Source organism: Acanthopagrus latus, chromosome 23, assembly GCF_904848185.1.
Source record: "Acanthopagrus latus isolate v.2019 chromosome 23, fAcaLat1.1, whole genome shotgun sequence".
NCBI lineage: Eukaryota > Metazoa > Chordata > Actinopteri > Spariformes > Sparidae > Acanthopagrus > Acanthopagrus latus.
Window position 1 is genome coordinate 8,067,669 of NC_051061.1, and position 24,869 is coordinate 8,092,537.

The window sequence follows — 24,869 nt, forward strand, 5'->3', positions numbered from 1 at the left end:
TCAAACTCCACACAGCAGTATGGTGCCTCTTCAAACAACTCTTTATTTAAAAAACAACCCCCCAAAAATTCTGAAGGGAAAACAATTCCGGTGAGTGGGGTGGGAAAAGGAAAAAAACCTAAGTCTAGAAGTTCATATATATATATATTTATGTATATATATATATACTTATATTTATACTGTGTCCCACTTCCTCTCCCCTCTCCGCTTATTTTATATTAAAATCCAATTTCAGTTCTCCCACTTCCTCCAGACAGCCAACAAAAAAAGCCAAAAAAAAAACCAACAGGCAGTCAACAGGTAGAGAAGCCAGAAAAGAAAAAGAACCGTACAGCCTCAAACATAGAGGGAGACGATTTTTTTTTTTTTAAAAAAAGAAAGAAAAACAAAATAAAATTAACAACAAAATCAACAGTCAGGAGGTGGTTGGTGCAGTTTATTTTGTGGTTGAAGGATAATCCGTCAGCTGCAGCAAGATCCGTATCGCTGAAGACATAGTGCCGGTGTAGAGCTGTAGAGGTGTCCAGGCGGGGTGTTAAAAGTGATGAACACACACACATACGAGCACGCACACATGCACGCCCACACAGTCTCTCACGCACAAACACACATACACACTCACGCACACACGGTTGGTTACAGTCTGTGGTTATGGTGTGTTAAAGTAGGTATGGAGGAAGGCGGAGCAGGAGGAGAAGGAGGAGGAAGAGGATGAGGAGGAAGAAGAGGAAGGGAGGGCTGCTTTAGTTGTGGATCTTGATTGCTTTCTCCAGGTAGGTGTAGCGACCTCTCTTTGGAGCCTTGTTGAAATGGTCCAACCCTAGCCAGGGGCGCGGGTGGGACATGTTACCTGGAAGGAGAGACAACATAAATAGTGTTATTAGCATTAGCAGTAGTCCTGCCTCAGAGCAAGCGCTTCATCAAACATCAAACTGAATTTTATGCAAACAAATCTCTAGGTCTTTGACATAAAGGAATATTTAAGGCCCTCATCGGTGTATTTGGGTGGTTTAATTACAACATATCATGACCGGTAATAAGCTCTCGCATGTTTTCAATAGGCACACAGAGTGCATTTAGGATTTTTTGTGTCCCTGGAGCATTTTGCAGGGCCAATACAGTGGCATCATTTAAACGATTTATCTCCCGGGACTGTCCTGACATATTTGCATGTGTTTGTTTAACTCACAGAGCTTAGCTACAGCCTGCACAACTTCATACAGTTACATTAAATACAGCAGTGGTTGTGTTAGCAGAAGCAGTAGTAAATACCTGGCTGTGGTTCAAAGTCCTTCAGGTTGACCTCATACTCGTCTTCAGTGATGTACTGATGCCGCCCCATCATCACAATCGCAAACTTGAACTGAGAAAAAACACAAACACACACACACACACAAATACATGTTATTACAACTCTTTACTTGTCTGGTTCCTGCCACACTGCATGTTGAATCTCTGACCGTATGAGCAGTGTGAGGTGTCGTACCTTCTCAAATTCTTTCTCCTGGATTTCCAGCATGGTCTGGATCCTCCTCATCACCTCCCGAAATGACTCGCCCTGTAGGGAAGGGGGCAGGGTTGGGAATCAGGGAAGGAATCAACCAGACCAACACTGAGCATGATGTTGGGTAATACACTATGCCAAGTAGAACAGAAACTCTCTTTTGCGTACAAACTGCAGGGCTCGAGACTAACAGTGACCTGCCATGGGCATGATACAATTTTTTCTTGGGATGAACAAAGATACTGCCTCAACCAAACTGATTTTTACATGTGCAAGGATAACTATTGCCTCGCAAATGACAAACTGAACCTAGTGCCAACTGCAATGGGATGCATCTTGCTGTGACTATGGTTACCATCACTGGCTGACTAACCATAATGAGTCCTAACAAAAAATGTAATCAGAAAAGGATACACTATTAAGTCACTATTGACAGGAGATGCATCCTATTTCTTCGACTTTATAATGCAACATTTTAACAACAAATCTGTGTTGAAATCAGGACGGGAGCCAGATAGCTGTTAGCAACCAGTGGGCAGCAGAGTCCTGCACTCAGATTGGCCGAGAAAGCTAAAAACTATACACATCGTTTAATCTGAAAACACATCAAGGTTACAATAAATAAATGTACCAAAGTACTTAAAGCTCGGATCAGTTTGGAGTACTTTGAATTAATACTTTTAACTCAGTTCAATGTATGATGATGAAGTAAAGGAACATTCAGATTTTGGAATGGTTGACATTCACAGTTTTTGGTAGAAGGGTTAAAAAAGGTAGGCTTTACAAACAGACACACACACCTGTCTGATCTTGAGCAAGAACGGGATCCCAAAGGTGCCGAAGACTTCCTTGTGGAAGTGAGCAACGGGGATAAGCATTTCACTGTCCTTGTCCAAGTCCACTTGGTCCAAAGGAATCTCCTGATTGAGGGGAGAAAATGGGTGAGTGGAGCTGCTACCAACTGTAGAGCAGGTAACAAAATGTGTGTATGGTCAGATCAACACCAACAATCACACTGTTAGGTGTAGTGAGTGCAAGAGACTTCAAGCCAGAAGCTGTTTGGAAGCAATTATATGGAGGGTTTTGATAAAATTTAGGCCCCGTCCATACGGAGATGCTTATTAGTGTAAACGCACATGTATTCATCGTTTTGCATTGTTTTAGCTGATCGTCCACATGGATCCTGTAAACACAGTGCCTGAAAACTCAGGGTGGAAAAATCCCAAAACGCTGCCCTCTGTCCTTGTGTGGATGACAAATCTGCATACTTTCTGTATCGATGACGCCATCGCCCCACCCCTCGACTGCTAGCCTTCAACCTCTGAACCCCACAACAACAACAACAACAACAACAGTGATGGACTACTGCTTGTGTTCATGTTTATTGTAACTTACTCGCCTTGTAGTCAAGTGTGAGTCGCAGCAGCAGTTCGACCTCATTACTGGTCCACACAAACGATTCTAGTTTCCTTGCACTAGCCATTTTCATTTTCTTGTTGTGTTCGGTTTCTCTGTCTACTGTCTGTTTGTATACAGCGCGCAAGCTTTATGCGCATGCTCCGTCTCTTCTTCTCAATTTTTGGTGAATTTCAAGCGCCACCTAGAGGCCTGGAATATGAACTACAGCGTTTTTAGTCGTTCTCAGTGGATCCATTTGGACGCAAATATTCTTGAAACGATACCGGGGAAGATGGAGAAAAAAAAAGATTGTTTTGGTACATGTGGACATGGCATCAAACAGCTGTACAAAGTGGCTGCTTGTGTAGACAAACTTTGTGAGCAAAAAATATAACAGCCACGCTGACGGGCCTGTAAAGTGATGCAGTGGCGAGAGAAAAAATGACTAAATATAAACTACTACAAAGAGAAGAGACAGAAAGGAAAAGTCTCACATTTACACTTACCTCTATTCTGAAGGTGCGGCTGGCAGCCGGGGATAAACATTCTAGCAGCTCGTCCTCCTGGTGAACCCCGATGATTTTATAGCTTACTATCTCTAACAGCCTGCAGGGGGAGGAAGAGAGGAGGAGCGATGAAGGGAGAGCAAACAGAGGAAGAAAGGATGAATAATCTACAGTCAGTAACTAAATTCTTAGAGAGTATCATCACATTAAACAGGGAACAACATAAAAATCAGTCAACAAATACAAGAGCTAGAAGCAAAATGAAAATCAAAGCTATCAGAATATTAGGTGGATTGCTGTTGGCTGTGGTTGCTGCAGTAGTTTTGAGCACCTCTGAGGTGAAAAGCTGGTGCTGCTAGGTTATGATTTAAAGTATTTGGTAAAATCTTCATGAAAATGTTTCTTTCTTCACAATTGCTCGATAATTGAAAAAAGGTCAAAAAAAGGTTCAACCAAATCGAAAATGGAAGCCAAATTCACAGGCTGAAATTGACCAACCAGCACTCTCTGAACTGTTCCTGACCCAAGATACACTGGCGGGAAAAATCTGTTCGCTATATGAAAAGGTTTGTGCTATATGGGTTAACACACAGGCTCAACTTCTTCTCAGGGCGAGGCAGGTGAGAAAGTGACCTCTGTTAGCTTCCACTGGTTTAAGTCTATCCACCAGCAATGAGAAATCTTCTTGTTTTATGTGTGTGTATGATAATGTGATAATGCCATGGCTGGGAATAGAAATGTCTTCAGATTGCATATAAACAGCTGAAATAAGTGATACGACAGAGTGATGGTGTTGTTTGTTTTCCATACCACAGAATACTGTGGTTATCTAATAAACAGTGACACACACACACAGAGTTGCAGGATAGATACCTGAGCTTCTCAGAGCCTTTTTCAGAGAGCTCCACCGCCTTTTTACATTCTTCCAAAAGGTCCCGCACACAGCCGTGTTTGTCAGGGTAGAGGGTGATCTCCTGCAATGGATTCACACACATTTACGTCTTTGATAAGTCAAATGTTCTGTGCGATTCCAGCAGAATGCGTGGGTGAGACTGACATGCATTATGTGGCTGATTAGTGTGTGTGGTTGTGATTTACCTCCTCTCTGAACTGGCTGTTGAGCCATATGGATTTAAAACTCCTCCTGTTCTCAAAGTCTGTAATCTTCATCTTTAACTGTGGATGACGAGAGAAAGAAGTCTTGTTCAGTTTTTTTGCATTTGAATACATAATTTGCATGTCACTGAAGTAGCTTACATCACACTCATCTGTACAGCTACAAAAACGTTTCATCAACTACCAGCTGCTTTATTTAGAAAATAATATACTGTTGTATAGTGATGGACATATGTTCATCATTTCCTACATGGGTACATCTACCCGAGTAGACAGCTGCAAGTTGGCCAAGATAGCTTTAGCTTTGTTTGCACAGTCATGACCATCTACTACAAACACATTAACAATGACTAGCTGGCTGGACACGTCCCTGTTACAATATCTATCAATTTAGCCTTTGACATAAATCTGGTGTCTCCATCTCCACATATGGTTTTCTGTACAGACATACTGAAACTATTTGCGCACTAAAACTCTCGGGAAAGCAGAAGGCATTTTGATTTTAGAAAAAACGATACAGCATTGATCAGCTGTCATTCTGACAGAAGATCCAGAACCATTTATGAAGGAAAATGCACAAAATGCAAGAGGAAAGGGTGATTATCTTGTCTGACCAACATTCCAAAAACACAACATATTCAGTTTACTATAATGACAGATCAAATCAAGCTGCAGATTTCAAGATCTCAGCACCAGGAACGATCAATACATTTGCCAGCCCTAAATAGATCAACAAAACATAGGAATAGTTATCAGGAAAAGACAAAAAAGGTGTGAAGGAAAATAATGATAAGCATCATGAGAAACTGTGTAGAATCAAGACATCTTTTGGCAGAACAAAAGTCCCAGAGCTGTCGTTCCTACCTGCTGGTAGTACAGTTTCTTGGGCTGCCGAGGTTTGAAGAATTGCAGCAGGTCCCGCAGCGTTCCCTCATAGTTGTGTCTGAGAGGATTCCCTGGACCGTCCCTGTACCTGGCCACCACACCACCAGGCAGGGGGGGAGGACAACGAAGGGGAGGAAAGAAAGATGAAGGGAGAGGAGAAACAGAGTGTGGGATAAAGGAGCAAAAGAAGAGAAAAAAAGAGGAAGATTGGGTAAACAGGAGGGGAAGACGAAAAAATTCAGAGATGCAGAAGCAGAATGAAGGAGGAGTGGAGAGAGAAAAGAAGACGACGGGGAGGAGGCAGAGTGGGAGGAGTTAGAGGAAAACAACAAAGAAAGGTGGGGGGGGACAGGTTACGCAACATTTCTACTGACAACTGCAAGTAATCAAATCAAAAGCAAGTGTGACACATTCTGTGAGAAAACTAAAGCCTATAACAAGTTAAAGAGGCAAACACAGTTTGTATGCCAATGACTGAACTATGTTTTAATTCATTTTATTTTACACAACATCCAACCTTTCTTTCGTGCAACATGACCGATCGCGTGAAATAATGACTGTAAAATTCTAGTTTTAGTGTGTTTCAGTGTGTGTGTGTGTGTGTGTGAGTGTGAGTGTGTGTGCATTTGTGTGCGTGTGAGGATGAGACAAGCCTCCTACCCCTGTGATTTGAAGAACTGCAGCAGCATGGGATCTGTGTTCAACCTCTGCGCTACCGTCTTGGCCACCTGACAAAGAAACAACACAAACATTACAAGAGGGGATCCTCACAGGCCTGTCAGGTATCATCTGTGTCTGCCAACTCAGAACAGGGAAACTGCTGGGATGAGGGACAAAAAAACATTTAATCCTTATTTATAATATATAGAGCTTAGAACTAGGCAGGTTTACGCATTAAAGAATCAAGTACTTAAACCCGTTTAAAGATATTTTATAGGTCTTCTACCGGATTGTCTTTTAAAGCACAAAACTAGCCACACAATCACTAGGTTCAGTTTTAAGGTCGTATATGAAATAGAAGTAAATTACCAATATCTGATGTGGTTTAACAACAATATATATTCTGTTGTTTGGAGAATGATGAGTTCCTTTCACCTGAGCTAATGCAACCACACTGACATTACATCCCCCCCACCACCACCACTTATCAAATACATACTAACATTTAAAAGGTATGAAAGGCACGCACCTGAAAATAGTTCATGCGGTTAGAGAGTGTGACCACAAAGCCGGGGTCATTGTGGATGGTCTTGTCACAGAAAATGACGTCCACACGGTGGTAGAGATCCCGGAAATAGTCCTTTGCTGTCGGCAGCTCACTGCTGTCGTTCTCTGGGTCGTCCCTGCGTTATTGGAGAAAGGTCAGACAGTGGGTTAGCTTGGGTGCAGAATGTGCAGTGTTGTCAAGAGTAGGCAGAACCTTGTAGATTTTTCTTTTTCTTGCACTTTACTCCATCTCAAAAAAGGATATGCAAGGTACATCATCTTGTTTAAATATGCCAGGTGTACCAGCTAGTGTCATCAAAAATACGTAAATATCCATTCATCAATTCTGAATAATTGCAACGGTATCAATACTCATTTTCTGCAGTTTTGATACGACACTACCACTATTTTTATCAAAAATCTATGCACTCAATGTTTTATCAATATTTCCCCATGACACTGAAAATAGATATTTTTCAAGGTATTGTATTGGAATAAGATCAGTATCATGAAAAACAACAGTAGGTGTTCAGCTGAAGGTCTTCCAGGTAGGCTGTTCTTAAATAACCTCACTAATTTTTTATTATTATTTTTTTAAGAGATTACTCCTCAGAAATAAGAACTTGAGACAGCCAGATGTACTCATAGATGTGACAGTGGCAAATGAAAGGATGGATAGGACGATGAGGTTTGAAACAAATGAGGAACAGCAAAGAACTTAAGAATAACAATATTTCTAACAAAGAGCCGCCAAAAAACAAAACACGTAGTAAGGGACACTGTGCAAAATGAAATCATGCAAGTGGAGTGTTCTTGTGAACAAACAAAAGTTGTCTCCTTTTAGAATTATTCACCAAAACACATTGTGTTCTTGCACTCTGACAAATGTGTTTAGTGTGTTTAACTCTAGCACTGTTTACATACATGTTCACTTGTTTTCAGGCTTCTTCACCACTTTTGTTGGATTACCATTATGTTTGCTAAATCAGCAGAAATTAGTCCACTGATGGAATGTGAACTGGAATGGCCCCAAAGCATGATAAAAACACACTCATGGTAACACTGAACTATAGCAATACTAGTTGTCAAAAACAACATGCTGCGCTTCTAAATCTACATGAGATACGAAGGTTATTGGGCTGTTTGCTCGGCTATAAAGTTCACAGGTGCCATCAAAGGAACCCACTGTATTTTAACCCATTCAGCTGTAAAAATCTGAATGTAAATGAAGTCATACTGCACATGAAAATAAACACAGACACACAGTCAGACTTACTTCTGGAAGACAATGATGTCCCCGTCCATGAGCTCATCCAGGGCCTTGTCCAGAGAGACATCATAGTCCTGTATCCGCTCTGTTAGATTGGGCTTTACTTCCTGTAACACACAGGGGATCATGGGAAATGTAGTCAAAGTGAAGCTACGTAAGCACACAAGCGTATTTGAGGAAAGATATGTAAACACACAAAGCTACAGAAGGATAAATTATGAGAAAAGAGTGATGCTGCATACGATAGTGTGAAGTTGTGGACAAGAGAGTTTGTGAGGCAAAGCTTGTGTGACAGATAGAAGAGCAAGAGAACAAGAGCGTGTGAAGGAGCTAGTGAAGAGTGAGAACGAGTGAGAAAAAGACAGGAATGTGTCAGCAAACGAGCGCTACATAAATAGCTCACCTCATAGAGGATAAGGCTAGTTTCCTGCTGAAACCCTGCTCTCTCACACATGACTGGCAGAAGGTCTCCTGGTTACCAAGAGAAAAGAGAAACACAAACATGATTTAATCTTTAAATCCAGAGCATTTCCACTTAAAATAGACTCGGATGTTGCCACTACTTACTTATTTTGCAGGATATAGGTGTGTAGATATGTCCACAATAATTTAAGCTTCTGGTTTTGGGGTCATACATCTTCAAGAACAACATGACATCATCTGAAAAGAAAGCACCAATTTTACAAAAATAGGAACCACTTCTGACATAGTGACTGATGAAAACAAACAAATTGTTGCTGGAGATGGACAGCATGTCAGTGTAATGTTAAAATGAAAATACGGAACACACAAAGGGAAGTAATTAACTTGTTGGGCAAAAACTATTCCTATAACATTACATTATTTTATTCTTCCTACCATAAAGCACGATTTCTAGGAAATTAATAGTGCAGTTTGTCTGTGCCAAGACTAACACAGTGGCTTTGCAGTTTGAAACAAAACCTTGAAAGGTTAATTGGGGGAATAATGTAGGGGTCATTCAGCACTGCCACAGGCTTAAAAGTAAGACTTTTTGAACCTAGAATGAGTCACCGATCTCTCTAAATCAAGCGTCATTAACAAAATGAAGTGCCACAATGTGTGAAACATTGCTGAAAGCGACATAGAGCTGGATGACGGGTAATGAGTGGGACTTACGGTCTTTGTCGAACTTGGGTAACGTGGCCCCACTGGCCGCCATCTCTGGATCCACGGTCTCCAGAAATATTGTCCAGGGGTTCTCGTTGTCACTCAAGTCGATCATCTGAAATGCAGAAATGCACAAACCTTAAAAAATGTATTTACATGCAAGAGTGAAAGAACACAGGCACAGAGAAGAGCATGCATTCATGGGCATCAATGCTGATGTTACTAAAGCACACATACACTAGGAATCAGTTACGCTTTGCACTGATTGATCACATATGAGCTGATGCATCAAAAAGAGAAACGCGCTGCCATTAACTGAGGGGCCCATGTCCATATCGTTTTTTGCAGGCACAGAAGTGTTGCCTGTGTGCTCCAAAGAGCACTGAGAGAAAAAATGCTGCATGATATTTGTGACTGACAGCTGGTAACAGAGGACGGACCACATAGCTCACAACAAGCTTAAAACACTGAAGGTGATAAAAGCACATCACTCATCAGCTACATTCAGTGTACGGATACTCTGGTCCCACAAATGGGCTTTTATGCCTCTGTTATGAGAGTTTCCACCTATTAAAGCTCAGGATAGACAGAAACAGCCAAAACAAGCTTGTCCTCCATTTTCTGGATTACCAGGGCGACAGGTGACAAGTCCCGACTGTTCTAATGTATGACTGGTTGCCTGAAAACAAGCGGTACTGATGCATCCAGTGCCGTTCTATAAAGTTGAGAGATTCTCAACTTGAAACACAAGAAGCAGCAGCAAGAAAAAAGTGGAGCGCTCTGGAAAAGATGCTGGACACTCTAGGTGGCCGCATGCTGCTGCCTACGCTCACGGCACATTAGAAACAATAAAAAAATTTTTTAAAAAAAAACAGCGGCTCGTGCTCAGAAAAAAAGCTATGTGGACACGGGCCCTGAGGACGTACTTCATCCAAGACTGTCAATCAAGCTCCTGCTTATATTTCTGTCCTCATTTTCAAACATTACTGCAGTTGCTATATTATTCATTGGATGAAAATCATTCTTGACGTGTTATTCATCATATTTAGCAACATAATAACCAAGACAAAGTTCTAATAAAACTTGCAATAATACAAACCATTTATGCATTACCTAAAATTTGTAGTGCATTTGAACTTCCTAACAATGTACAGTGAGGACTAGCTTACATAGTCCAGATGAATACCCTTTTTCCCTTGAGAACATTGGGGAGAAAAGGCTGAACAAAAACTAACATCTGTTTCAGCTAGTGTATACAATTTATTCTAGCATTCACGATAGATAAAAACATAAGTAACAGAAGTCTTCCTTTCAAACAGATGTGAACAAAGAAATTCAATATTTCCTTGGAAAATGACTTTGACCACTTGACCAATTTTAAATGGTCTCTGGTCGATCACTTGATTACTTGATCAATCATCTCTTCGTTTCACCACTGCCTACACTCATGTCTACATGATGGATAACAGCATAGTTTCCTCTGGTTTCCTGTGAAGTAAACTAACCTAAATTTAACATCTTTCTGAATCACAGCTATACTGAATGAACAGTGAAGGCACAGTGGTAGCTTCTTGTCTGACTGAGGCAGATGAGGAATGTTTCCCACAATGTACCAGAGCAGAGTACCAGAAATACCTGCACTGGTTACACCCACAAACAGGTCTGAAGAGACCAAACACTTACAGACTTGTTGCAGTCAGCCTCATAGTCGAGCATAGCGGGTCGCTTGGTTCCATTGCTCCGGGCCTGCATGGGCCACAGCCTCATCTGGTCCTGTGGGAAACCCTGCAGCAAATGAACAGGTGGGTTTAATTCAATTTGCACTTAATTTGCACTGGGAAGACAAAAAGGACTTCATATCACAAGTCAAAAGTAGCTGCAGGTCAAGTAGATAAGGAGAGATGGATATGAAAGGAGTTCTGTTATGGCAGAACTTAAAATTACTTCTGCTTTATTGAGATCAAATTCTTTGGAGTTCTTCTAAAAATGTATTTCAGTTTACTTTTTAGTCATCCTAAGCAACAAAACTAGGAATGATATATTGTACTTCAACTTAAGTTTGTCCATACACCTGTATATACACAAACAGACTAATGTTTTAACCCTCAGACACATGCACTGATGGGTCTCACCATGGTCTGGGAGAGGTTCTGAACAAACTCTTGCAGTGTAGAGCTCTTCAGGACCTTGAAGACTGTGTATTTCACCTTCTCCTCATCATACATGTCATTGCCCTGATGACCACAGAACTGGTCCTCTGTCACCATCTGGCCAGAGGAGAAGAGGACAGGAGGAAAACAACATTAGTGACTGACATCAAAAATGTACAAAGAACCAAGACTTAAAGAGAGAGAACCAGAAAGACGATACAGTGTGCAGACATTTGCCCTAACTGCAGTTACATGTCAGCTGGCTGGACATCCTGATCTAGCCAGAGCACTGGAGCTGCATTTATTTTAGCATTCAACACATTCAAAATTGCAAGAGCGACGTCCACATCTTGAAGTAGACCAGGTCTGTTCGGATTTTGCATTGTGGCACTTTGTTATTCACAAAACAACTACTGAAAGCCTTCAGTCTGTGAAACAAACAGAGACCCACTGCAGAGATCACTTTAAACTAGTGAGAAAAAAAGGCTTCTATATAGTTATAGGCATTTTGTAAAACTGTTCAACCACACAAAATCCTTATTGCCATTTATTTATTCCCCTTGTTGCCTCTCCAGAGGAAGTAATAGAGAGACTACACTTCTGTCCAGACTTCATCTTTGACAAAATAACAAAAGGCAAAGCAAGTGACATCATTGTACAGAATAAACATTTCTCTCAATGAGCCGTTTCCTCCCGATCACTTGCGGCTCCTCTCATTAGCTCGTCCATACTATGACTGCCAGAGCTCAGCTAGACTACCAACATTCTTGCCTGCTGCTGACAGGTTTCACTCAGAGAAAACAACTCAAGACTCACTGGAAAACCTTTTATGTATACCAGCGATTGCCTTAATGTGATTAACTCAGTGTTTGTACAGACCTTTAAGAGTAAAATTCAAGCACTTTCACCTAAGTACCTAAACCAAATACTTCCAGACTCTCAGAGCCTTTGTCATGACATCTGAACTGTTGCTAAAATTGTGTTTGACACTACCGGCCCCTGCAGCACTGCACCAAACTTGTAGGGAAATCTTCCGGGTTCCAACTGTACATTCTTTAATGAAACCAAAGTGCAGATGTGTTTCTCATGTATACTCTTCAAACTCACGATCTGTAATCAGCAGCTAACACCAGCTAGTTTCTGAAGTAAATCAGCGATCAAAAGTACTCTGAATCTCCAGAGCGTTACATCACTTAGGAATCTAAACTGCAGTCCTGGTTTAATACCTGGACCTGCATGTAGAGGTGAGCCTCTTGACGCTCCTTCCTCTTCTGTGCCTCCACCCTTTTCTCCTCCTGCAGACGCTCTACTAGCTGCTGGGGGATGTCCACGTCGGTCATTGGCTGAAGCACCTCACCTGAGATACAGGGACAGACGTAAATGAGAATTATACAGCAGGTTCAATAATTCTATTTATGCAGGATATTGTTCTTTATCATAGATGAGCTGTTGAGCAGTAGTTGAGGGGAATCTTTTATGCATTTATGGACACCAGTTTTTGTTTCACATTAGCCAGAAATACAGAAGGTGAAAGGATATGTTACTTACTGAGCTTTGACTCACGGATGTAGACCAACATGTATGCGTTGGTGCAGTGGCGCACTGAGAGGTCGTCATCATGTCCACCGTAGTTGTGCTCTATGGCCTCTTCCTTGGTGCACCGTGACACCACGTCATCATCAAACTTGCACCACTGGAGAGCGAGACAGAGTGATGGAAGACAGTGGGGAGGTGGTGGAGAACCGAGGATGAAGAGTGGGGCAAATGGGCAAAAAAACCAAGCAAGGAGACGGGAGAAAAAGGAAAAACCAGAGAGCACTTAAGACGACCGTATGCGGCAAATCATCTTGACATGCTTTGAATGAACTCGAATACCAACATGCTGTCCATGATGCTAAAAAATGTACACTAACTTCCCTGATTATATTACGTTAAAACGACCATAAATGTTGTATTGCCCTCCTCTTAAATAGGATGAACGGTACTGGGGTGCTTTGTCACACAATTTACAACAATACACTGAACCGATGTGGTCGTGTCTGTGGTTCAGAGTTCAGCAGGAGATGAGTTGGTGTTAGACAGGTTTTAAGATTGGGTGAAAAAAAACAATAGAGATTGAACTTGTACTTGTCAAGCAACATTTTTTGTAGTGTTCAACACTGGTTTTGAATGGTCTGGTCTTTGATATTAAGTGGTGAGACTGATGCTAACAACCCTTCTGTCAAGCAGCTAATCTGACTATTAATTGTCCACTGAATCTGTGTGGGTAGCTCAGCAAATGCTTCACCTCATTTTTAATATTTTTGTATATTTCTGGAACAATGTGTCAATAAAGAAGTGGAAGCTGATATTTTTAATCTCCACTCTGGCATCTTTTCTGGCAACTTTTCATATATGTAACAGCAGTAAGTCACTATTCTTTTAAATGGATTGTTTCAAAATATCCACAGTTTGCCGTTTTCTTGATGGTAGCTCTACCAAAAAAAAAAAAAATCCTTGAGTACTTATCGTGATGACATGTTTGACGGTGAGCATCCCAGTAATGTCAATAACGTAGTAATGCAATCATCTCTCAAATGTATTACTACTAGCACAGAAACCTTAAGCATGTTTACAGAATATTTGGGTGAAAGGTGCATAAAAAAAATTGTTCTCACTATTGGTTCCTTGACACTCACTTTGCCGTCCCCCTTTGGGTTAAGATAGACGACGTAGTGACCGCCATGGTTGTCCCCGCTGTGCACTAGCACTGCATGCAGGATGTAGTTGGCTGGGTCCTTGGAGTCTGGCTTCTGAAGGAACTCATCCAGGGGCAACTGATCTGGAAACTCAAACCTAGAGAGTGAAGAGGAAGAGGGAGAAGCAGCAGGTAGAAAGACAAAGGATGTGGATTTGGAGAAGTGTGAGTAGAGAAAAGGAAGATGGAAAACAAGGGCAAGAGAGGTGGGAGAGAGAGTTTGCAGAGGATGGGAGATGACAGGCAGGAGAAAATGGGAAAGAAGGACACAGGACAAAAAAAAGAATAAAGGGTCAAATATGAAGACATGGGGCAACATATCATACAAGAAGGAAAGCAAAAGAGAATGCAAGAGTTAAATGTGTGTGTGAGAATACATAAAGCCCTCAGGGGGCCAGGTGCTGATGGCAGCGTCACAAGGATGACTCAGAACCCTTTGAGACGCTACAGGGGGAAATTAGCTATTCTGGATGGCTGCGTGTGTGTGTGTGTGTGTGTGTGTGTGTTCCTGAAAGTGTCACTCTATCCTTGCGGATTGTTAAAACACCATTAGCTCCCACAAAGCTTTATGAAGAATGATACGTCCGAGAGAAGAAAACTCTCAATGACTCACTTTCTCACTGTCTTAGTGCAGGAGGTCAGGGCGCGCTGTTCAGAGTGAGCAGGCTCAAGAGCCGTTTCTGGAAATAGACCGCTCCCTTAACCTATGTTAACATGGACCAGAGTGTCTCTAAAATGATGTCGCTGCACCAGCCACTGACGCATTGTGTGAGCATATATCAAAGAATGTACATGCAAGTGTGTGAGAGAATATGGTATGGTGTTTTTAGCTCTACCTGTCATTAATCTTGATGTTTTGGTCAGTCTGTGGGTCGTACATGAACCTCATCAGCTGCAGGTGAAGGATTGGAGGGAAGGTAAGGAACTTCACTCCCTTTTCTGCTTCCTGCAACACAAACAAACATCCCATCAAAATTAATTCTCCAACCCCAAATGTGTGCAGTATTAGCACAGTCACATTTAAATTTCACATTCTTATGTCAACATGGTCCTGCTTTACCAGTTAAGGACAGATTTGACAAAAAATGTTAGGTTTATATAAGCATAAATGCAAAACGATACACAACAAAAATGAAAACATAAAACTACATGTAAGCAAACTAAATAACCTATATACAAAAGAAACCTAATAAATATTTTAGACGCAGTCACTGTGCAGCCTCACCTGCAGGCCATGCTCTCCTGCGTCGTATTTGTTGTCTCCATCTAACTGCTCTGTTGCAACGTAATCTTTAAACGACTCGAAGACTGGAAAAGAAGCAGAAAGCATAGACAGCGTCAAGAAAAACATCCAAATATGTACATTTTAAATCAACGTATGGACATAAATATTACAAAAGATTGCAGTCCATGTCACAAGAGTCTCATACGGTATACAGCAGGAAATGCGGAATGAGGCAATATCATGATATAGTTTGATTAGATCAGTGTAATTTATTTCAGAGAAAAGATAGCGAAGTCTCACTCGTCCATTGTTAAACAAAAAAAAAGCTGTGAAGTTGTATTCATGTTGCTACTCACTGTTCTTCTTTCCTTTTATGCTGAGCTGGATGTCATAGTAGTCCTCTATGCGCTCTGACCGGTAGTCCACATGCTTACACTGGATGTATGACTGAGGAGTAACAAACACACATGGATTAGGCTGTATGAATACATGCCAAGTTAAAAATATGATTTCCAAGAGGGCCACTTCTCAATTTAACCTCATTCTATTCTTAAACTGACCTTGTTCCAGGCTACATCCTGCGCCAAGTTAGACTACTTCAAATCATCACGATGTTAGGAAAATCTGCAGCAGTATTTACATAATGTTCACTGTGCTGACATTACTGTGCAAAATAGACTAAAAAAACCCTACCTTCATTGAATAAACAAGATAACTGTTAAATTCTTCTTGAAATGTCACTAAGGGTGGACTGAGGTGTTTCATGACTACACAAAATGTGACCATAGCCATAAAGAGGAGACATACCACCATCTTTCCTCTGAAGAGCTTGGGGATGGTTCCCTCAACACAAGTGCCTTTCATTTTGTTCTCCACATTGTCCAGGAGCTGAAGCAGACAAACACAAACAGTATGTCAGTAACTATTCGGCATGCATAAACTTAGACACACAAATTCTTTAAAAGACCATTAGAGAACTCACCACTCTGCACAGCTCCTGTACATCATGTTGCATGAAGCTATCTAGTGTTTCCCATCTTCTCAAGGTGAAAGAAAAGCACACAGAAAGAGCAAGGCAGTTAGATAGAACATTTACAATGAGTCAAGACTTGGCCATTTCAAATTCTACAAAAAAAAAAAAAAAAAAAACTTAGGAAGGTTGAAGTTGTCTCTGCAAAAGTAGTCTGGAATGATCCATGGAAGCAGCAAGTCAAATCACCAATTTATGATATATCCCTCTCTTGATCACCACTTCAAGGGTCAGCCGGCACAGTATTGTCAATATCATTTCGATTGTTATGCCAACATGAAAATTAATAGACAAGGTGAAACTTGTCATTGTAGCATCAATCTGTGTCACCTCAAAGCCCTGTTCAGACCAAGGAGAGAGATAAGCTGACACTTGTAACTACTTTCATCAAATCTGCAGCGTTCTGAAAGCTGTCAGTTCACGCTGCCGTGACGAGACGATGTATCATCTCAACTGCAACAACTCTCACCCCTTCAGTGTTATCCACCAGTTTTTAAGGCTTTTTTATGGCTGGATATAATTAACAGTGCCCAGTGATAGTGAGTTACTTCTAGTATAGTATAGTTGCATTTCTAGTAATGATTAAGTGGCAAAAACAAATGTGTGGGAGAGAAAGAGCAAAAGCGGTGACTTGACAAGCTGGGTCACACGCAACACCATCAGCCTGCCCGAGTCAAGCTCCAATGGGTCAGCTCACAGCTTAACAACTTTCCCCTGCAATGTCCTAAAATGGTTCTATTTTGGTTGGGAATCTTTTGTCTCAACTGAGCTTAAGACAAAAGATAGGTGAGCCATCATTAACGACAAGTTTACTTTACCCGAAGGACTTGGTGAGTTTCTTGGTGCCGACAGGTTTGTCGCTGTGTTGCAGCTCGTAGAAAACCCTCTGCAGAGCCAGGGGAACGCTCTTGGACGAGTCGTCTCCCTCTGTGGGCATCATGTACACCGCCTGGAGAGTCAGGAGGATTCACACATTTAGAAAGTAGCATTCTACTTTTTTTAACGTTTACTTTACAATTAAACTTTGCACATTTATAGAGCTCCTGTGGGAAAAAAAAACACAAACACTATACAACAGTGCTAAGACTATGGTGAATTTAAGGGTCTCTGTGAAACCAGATGATGGTAGAAGCACTGCTCCAAGAAACATTGAGCAGCAACTTAAAAGGAACAATAATTAACACAATAGATAGTCATGCTAATAGCAGAAAAGCAACACGCAAAACACACAGACACACACAGAATATAAGTTCACATTTCAGTTTTTGCCTTTATTTGATGTTGGCATTTAATATTTGTGGCACATCAATATGTGGACATAAAAGGTACAACCGCTGAACAGACGCTCTAGTGCACATATCCATAAAAGAAACATATGGCTATAGGTAAGTTTAATCGTAAGCATTGAAAGCACAACATCCTACAAGTGTAAAACATACCCGTCGTAGCTGGTTGGTGAAGAAGAGAGTCTGTAGCAGGCTATTCATGTAGCAGGTAGCTCCCTGGTTCTTCAGTCCAACATAGCCAGTGTGTTTCTTAGAGTCCCAGCTGGTTACAGAGAGAATGTTGAAGTTAGGGATTTAATTCCTTTAACCTACACACAGAAATTAATCCTGGGAAACTTGTAGGGGAACCAAAAGAAAATTAAAAACTACATACGCCACTCCATGTGGGGCATCTGCCTGGACGTAGACTTCAAAGGTGACTTTGTCATCATCGATGAAACCCCTCTCTGGATCAGTCACATCCTGAAACACAAAGATAGTAAATTTCAATAGGAATGGGAAGAAGTGAAAGCAAGGACCAAGTCAACGTGGTCCAAATAGGAGCAAAAGTATTATGCTGCCAGCCACTGATAAATACTAATCCGCCATGGATTTGTTTGTCTGATTCTTTACTTACACTCCAGGACATGAAGTTGGAGAAGCCCCAATCATTCTCTTTGTGGAAGAACAGGTGACTGATCCTGCGGCTGAAGGACTTCTCGTCATCTTTGTAGTTGATGATCTTCAGCATGGCCTGTGCGTGGCATGACCATGACCTGAAACACAGAAAACAGGATCGAGAAATCTTTAAAAGCCATCTTAACATTGCGAGGCAGCAATATAATTTATCTAATTAATTTTGCCATTTTTTCTCAGTCTCAGATTATTTAGACATTGTGTACGCATGGAGGAATAAGCTGCCTGCATGAGTGTTAGAGATTAGACTCGAGGTTCATGAGAAATTGTAAACTCAGAAGTGTGTTTAACATAAAACATAATTAATGTGCATGAACAAGATTAATTGCATCTCAAAGTATAAAATGAACAACCTGTGGTTAAGGGTGACCCAACTACAACGTGATAAGGCATCAATAGCCAATTTCACTTGCTTTCATGTTTCTTTCTGGTGAATTCTAACAATACCCTTTGACTGAAAGGTCAAAGAGGGCGCTTACACTTGAATAAAAGATCCTTTCATCAGGATAGCTGGCTTCAGAAAAAAAAATCCTTCAAGAGACCACAAGCACTAGAAGCTGATGTCAATTAGAGATAAATACAAAACAAAAAAGCATTCAACTGATTTAACTGAAACACACCTAAATCATCATCTGTGTAATCAAGATATGACAAGTGACTCCTGCATCTTGAAGTTCCAACAACTCAGAATACTCCTCAGCATGCATGCCATTATGACAAGCATTAAAAAATAAGATGAATGTCTCAGCTGTGACCATCTGAGGAGTAGGCGGCTCTGCCTGTCAAATGTCCATGTGTAAATGACACTAGTGAGGGAAGATGCTGTGAAGCTTATGGCAATTTTGAAGGAGCTGCAGGGTCCCAAGGCTAAGATAACTGTTACACTGGTGCTTCACCGGTTGCATCTAGGGGAAAGACATCATTGAAAACTAATATGACATCTGGGCTTATGTTTGATCAAAGGCATGTGGTGAGTTATAACAATTTGGTAGGCGGTTTGATGGTCTGATGAGACTAAAAGTTTAGCTTTCCGCACAGCGTACTACATGCTATGTTTGACATAATCCAAACACCACGTGGAAGCACACCATGCCAACTGTGAAGCGTAACGGTGGGATGCTTCACAGGCTTTGCAACCAAAAATCAATACAAGGAGTAATGCCGCAGGGATGATGAAAAACATTTTAATCTCTGGACTGAATCTATATCAATTTGCAGACAGTTTCTCACATTAACATGGAAGATGCTTTATTGTCAAAGAAAGCCAAATGATGTCAAGTGTGACTCAAGGTTATAATAGACAGAAGTTTTAAATAGATCAGCACTGATGCGATATGACCACACTGATGTGAACAACAGTTTTATGAAATGTTCCTGCTAAAAAATGATTCAATACTATAAAAAAAAAAAAACGTTCCTTGTGATGTTATCCAAGAATCGCCATTTGTGTATAAGGACTTTCGAAGGTGCCTCTGTACCAGTGCAATGCCCCTAAAATCCCCCGTCCCACCGAAACACCTACGTGGAGTCTGATTCTGCGTTACACTGCAGGAAGAAGCCCACGCTCTTCTGGTGTGGCCGGTCAGGATAGAAGCGCGGCATCACCATTATCTTCCACGGAAGGTTCCGGACGAAGCAGGACGGGCTGAGCACCGACTCACTCAGACGGCTGAAGCGTTCCACCACGAAGCGAAAAGTTGCCTCTGACCGCCAACTGGTGTCTATGGAAGGATGGTGGGAAAAAAGGTGGTCAACAGCGAACAGGTTTCCACTAGCTTTCATTAACGCAACCTGGTGTGACTGTACAGTAGATATGAAAATGTTTCATAACCTAATGTGAGACCAACCACTCCACAGCCCATTAAATTCAGTCACAGAAAGATGGACAATCTGGATCATTACTTATCACCATTTTTTTCAAAGCACAAGCTATGACACAAGCAAGACTATGAAGCATTTATACTTGTGTTTGCATAAGTGCACATAGTCCTCACCATCCTCCATGTCCTCCTCTGTGTTGTTGTGTCCATCTGCCATGGCCACGTTACCATTGATCACTGGATTGGCCGGGATTCTTGGAGGATCGTCTGTGTCCCCGGCTGTGCAAAGACAGAATTTACATTTTAACAATGTGGACAGCCGAGTATGAGCACAGGTAGTAACCTGTAGAGTAGAGTAGAAACCGCTCTTCAATTGGAGGAAAGTTGGCTGAAACCTCTGTGCTGCCAACCATGTTGACCTCAGGAGGTAAGAAACAAGGGTGAAGAATTTCAATAATTCATTGAACATGATCAATAAACTATGACATAAAGAGCTAAAACTAAGACACCCTGGTTATTCTTATTTAACTGTCTAGTCTCTAAAATGTCAGGAAATGGTGATCAAAAAGTCCAAACCCAAAGGTGACATCGTCAAAGGAAAACTCCAAGGAATAAAGGATACTAGGGAAAAAAAAATATCATGTTTAAGAAGCTAGTATCAGATATTTTTTTCCTTAAAACAAATAAACTAATTGATTATCAAAATAGTTTGCGAATTATTTTAAAGTTGAATATCAATTGATTGATCTTTGCAGCTCATACACCGTTGATCCATATCATTAACAATGTGAATATACAAAGTGATAGAAAAATTTAGCAAAAGTATGTAAAAGTTCTATGTTTGTGAAAAGTCTGAGGGGAGACTAATCAAGTTCTTAAAAGCCTTATTTTTGCCTATCTTCTCTAAATAGATTCATCCTTTGAAGAGCCAGCCAGACCAAGCTGATAATTGTGAGAATCATCTACGGCATAAACGCAGCATGAACCAAGACTGGTTCTTCTTTTGTTTTAAAAAAAAACATGAGTAATTCTGCAGCTGCTGGCCTCCTCTTTTTCTCCAATGTCTACATACATACTGATTCTTTTTTCCCCCTTTAATACATTTCACTGGGAAAACCCTGCTGAGACAGCATGACAAGTCTACTTCCCCGGTCTGTGTGTCAGAGTTAGGGCAAACGTGAGAGAGAATGTGTGTGCATAACAAAGACCATGCAACATTACAGTAGGCTGGGTAATTATGGACACAATGCAGGATTAAGCTGCAAGTCATCGCTCAAACAAAAACACATGCACGCGGAGGACAACAATTATCCCAGCCAAATGATGAGACAGCTCAATGCACAGTCTCGTCTATCAAAACACATTGATGACAGATACAGAGGAGCTAGAGTACACTTAGAGGAGTGAGGGAGATCTGTCGGGATCCTGTGATGATGACAACGATAACGACAGCATTGATACCAACACCCAAGCTCTGACATATGTCTCCAAATGTGTTGATGTGCCAGTCCGTCCCTTACACCGTCTTTCATCTGTATCAGTGTTTCTTGTCTTCCTGTGAGCCGACAGTGTCAGTGGTGTGTGTGTGTGTGTGTGTGTGTGTCTGTCTGTCTCCAGGTGACGTTACTGACCGAGTCCTCCAGAAGACTGACCTCGTTTCCCCAAGTGGATTACACTGTGCTAATGGTGTCTGTCAGTCAACTTCATGACAACTTCTTGTCCCGCCCACTGTGTCGGTCTATCCTGGAATCTCTGAAAACTAAGTACTAATGGAGGGGTCACCGAAATCTGCACCAGCTGGAGCTGTATGTAGAATTTAATTCTGAACAAAATGTCACACAGGCTCACTGTGGATCTTACAGTCACTTAAACTATGCATGCGTCTGGAGGGAAAATCACAAGAATCTCAACAAGCTGAATAATTATTTAAACATATACATTTCCAAGAAGTATCACAGCAATTGATCTAAATACCTTCTATGGCTGTCCTTCAACAGTGACTCTTAAAAAAGGCACAAGAATATCTTTCCCTTCAAATGGGATGTGTGCACAAAACTGTTTTTTAACCTTTCCTAATTTTCCACAGCATTTGGACTGAACACAGCATATAAAATTTTCTTTTAAATCATCAAGAAAAGATTTATCCCATGAGACAACTGTATGCTGGGCAGAAAGACAACTCCAGATGTTTGTTCAAACTACAGCAACAAGGTTGTAACAGCACAGATAATCCCATTACAGTGATTTGGCTATAGGACACTTATATGCTGCTCCATGTAACAGACCGCACTAAGCTGTGATTCTCTGATTTCTGAAATTTAACCAATGCAATCAAGGTAGGACTATTCCAAAAACAAAGTCATTAAGTACATATAATATCATTAAATGAAACTTCGAAATTTGTTTTTTAACAGGATGCTTATCTTAGGCAGTATTCTTTCCCTATTAAAATGTATATGCATAGATACTAGCGGGATCGTGTGGCAGCAACACACTGGCAAATCCCACTAACACTGCTGAGGCAAAACAGATAAAATGACTAAGATAAGAAGAGCGCATGATGGCTTAACCCGACTACAACTCTATGGAGCCTCAACCCATAAAGGAGTTTATTATTTCAGCTTGTTTTCATTGTCCTTGTAAGGCTGCAATGCACTTATAGAGAACCCAACAGGGGTGAAAGTAAGGGGTGAGGATGTCTGGTGAGTGCACCTGCTACTAGTAAAACAAGTATTAAAATGAATAATCGAATGCCAGCTGAAGCATTGTTCTATAAGCTTATATAGCTAATTACATAAGACAAACTGAATATTGTGTTCTGCAGAATAACAAGCAACATGAGTGAGAAGCCATGACAAAATGACTCGGACTAAATGACGCAGTGATGCTGAGGGCTCCCACAAGCCTCCACTCCGTCCAAACTTGAGATAAAAAAACAAAAACATAATAAAAACCGGTGGCAGAGCAGGTGATCTGTGTGTGTTTGAAGCTTGTTAAACGCTTACAGAGGTGGCCCTGCTCCAAACCTGACTAACAAAAACACAGATCATTAAAAATGGCGAGCTCCATGCCGTTCGGTCTTCCATACAATGAAGCAGCAAATCCCCGCGCTGCCCAAGTGCGGGCCTGGCTTACCGCAGCGGCGACAACCGTTATATGCCAGCAATGCCACACGTTTGTCACCCGGCTGTCAAGCGTCAGCATTTAACAAACGAACAACTAAACCCAAGTAGAATTTGCAAGATGTGTTTACAATTGTCATCTGCTCTACTCTAATGGCTGGACTTGTTATACCAGTCATTTTAGCAAATCACGATTGACGCATCTGCGTTAGCGTTAGCTACCTAGCTAACATTATCTAGCAAACACTAGCCACAGATTCGTCTGCAGGCCGTTATTAGCTAACATTAGCTGGGTCACTCGTACCAGCTAACAAGCTAGAATTAATGCTCGAGAAAAATATTCCCCAGAGTAAGCACAGTATATGGTTGGACGGCAATTACAAACATTTGAAAAAAATCTAGATTACGTGAGGCAGATATTCAAGGCCTTACATTCGTGCAATGGCCAAATCGAACGTTGCAAAATACAAGCCTCCATTTTGGAACGCCACACACCCCCTCCGTGAGCATTAGCTGATCAGCTAACTAGCAAGCTAGCCAGCGATGAACGTAAAGTATTGGGCCTTTGAGGCTAATTGACTAGCTTACAATTAGCTGCGCCGCTAGCATCGTATATTGCACTTTACCCGCTTAGTGAACACATAACATACTTGAACAATGCCCGGCGAATTACTAGCATCAAAAAAAATATTATTCAGACAAATATATTGACTTTGCATATTAGAAGCCGAGCTTTCTTCTAACCTTAGTTACTGATATCGTATTTTGTAGGCCCGCATTAATATACCAAGCCATCCGACACGATGCTAACACACTATGTGTAAAGGAGGCTAGCGAAAAGGTTCACATTGAGCGGTTAATAACGGGTTATGTTTTAACGTTAGTCAGAATAGCGAGGCCAAGTGTATTTTACTAAGCTATCGTTGATGAAGAACACAGGTGCCGATAACTGTCAAAATCAACCGAAAGCCCACACTTAAGTCCATTGAAGTCAATACAGCAAAATTAATTTACCCAGCGATGGTTCCATCTTAAGTGCAGGACTTACTGCCGGACTGTTTACAAACATTTACGCTAGGTTATCAACAACCTGCGGGCCTGGAATTCCATGACGGCGCTTGGATTCTTAACGGCGATGATTTGGCAAAGTGCGTCTGATAACTTGTTACAGCAAACGTACGTGAACAAAAGCTAAACGGCTTATTTGGAAACACAGTGAACGATCCCGAATGAATGATTTGTGTGGCGGATCTCCTTTACAGAGTGGACGAACATTTCTTTTGGGTTATTTATAAGCAATAAATCATTGCATGCGTGCGGGGAGAAACGAGCTCCGTTCGCTTAGAACGCAAAATGAGGTCAGCTCCATACAAGTCTGCTGCAACGGACGCACAATCAGCAAAAATTCAGCCGGCTATCCTAGCTAGCTTTGGGCCTTCATGTTTACTGTCAACCTGTGCTCACCTTTGCACAAATAAAACCTCATGCATTTCTCTTGCAGCCGTTAAATCCCGAAAAAAGTGTCCGCTCCCCGTTCGTAGGACCATTACTCACCTTCCATCTCCATGTCCTCTGGTTCACTGAGCTGCTGTTCGCCGGCTTTCTGTTGCTGCTGCTGCTGCGTGTGATGATGGTGGTGGTTCATGTTGGCAGCTGTTGTTGTTGTGGTGGTGGTGATGCGGGGCTCCCTGCTATCTCGGTTACCCTCGACCTTGTCCAGGGTCGGCTCGGCGGGGAACCGGGTTCTGGACTGCTGGTGAGGTGTGGTAGGATGCGGCGGTGGGGTGGACAGGTCGAGCCTCGGCGGCCGG

The 24,869-nt window shown here is 41.5% G+C and overlaps 1 protein-coding gene across 8 annotated transcripts; it reads right to left on the reverse strand.

The window, feature by feature from the left end:
• Nucleotides 1-421: 421 nt before the first annotated feature.
• On the reverse strand, nucleotides 422-24,850 carry usp7 (ubiquitin specific peptidase 7 (herpes virus-associated)). Of its 8 annotated transcripts, none has more exons than XM_037088945.1 (31): nucleotides 24,613-24,850; nucleotides 20,111-20,215; nucleotides 19,639-19,837; nucleotides 18,058-18,196; nucleotides 17,815-17,903; nucleotides 17,595-17,703; nucleotides 16,974-17,104; nucleotides 16,108-16,162; nucleotides 15,933-16,013; nucleotides 15,482-15,572; nucleotides 15,126-15,208; nucleotides 14,737-14,846; nucleotides 13,821-13,998; nucleotides 12,712-12,856; nucleotides 12,390-12,520; nucleotides 11,146-11,280; nucleotides 10,697-10,798; nucleotides 9,023-9,128; nucleotides 8,453-8,545; nucleotides 8,289-8,356; nucleotides 7,892-7,992; nucleotides 6,599-6,752; nucleotides 6,070-6,137; nucleotides 5,389-5,497; nucleotides 4,507-4,584; nucleotides 4,282-4,382; nucleotides 3,409-3,508; nucleotides 2,305-2,424; nucleotides 1,487-1,558; nucleotides 1,273-1,363; nucleotides 422-850 (listed from the first exon to the last, which is right to left on the reverse strand). In XM_037088945.1, the coding sequence occupies exons 1-31, from the start codon at nucleotides 24,701-24,703 to the stop codon at nucleotides 744-746; spliced, it is 3,342 nt and encodes a 1,113-aa protein (XP_036944840.1). In that variant the 5' UTR covers nucleotides 24,704-24,850; the 3' UTR covers nucleotides 422-743. The 8 variants fall into 8 exon arrangements, with proteins under 8 accessions (XP_036944840.1, XP_036944842.1, XP_036944841.1 ...); XM_037088947.1 differs by having other exon boundaries at nucleotides 715-850; nucleotides 13,842-13,998; XM_037088946.1 differs by having other exon boundaries at nucleotides 715-850; nucleotides 5,389-5,491.
• Nucleotides 24,851-24,869: the final 19 nt, after the last annotated feature.

Excerpts from the sequence above, each read along its gene's own strand:
- usp7 (XM_037088945.1), bottom strand. The coding sequence starts at position 24,703 with ATGAACCACCACCATCATCACACGCAGCAGCAGCAGCAACAGAAAGCC. Across the intron at positions 1,559-2,304 it reads TCTTGCTCAAGATCAGACAG|GGCGAGTCATTTCGGGAGGT; the intron begins GTGTGTGTGTCT and ends CCTTCCCTACAG. Across the intron at positions 1,364-1,486 it reads AGGAGAAAGAATTTGAGAAG|TTCAAGTTTGCGATTGTGAT; the intron begins GTACGACACCTC and ends GTTTTTTCTCAG.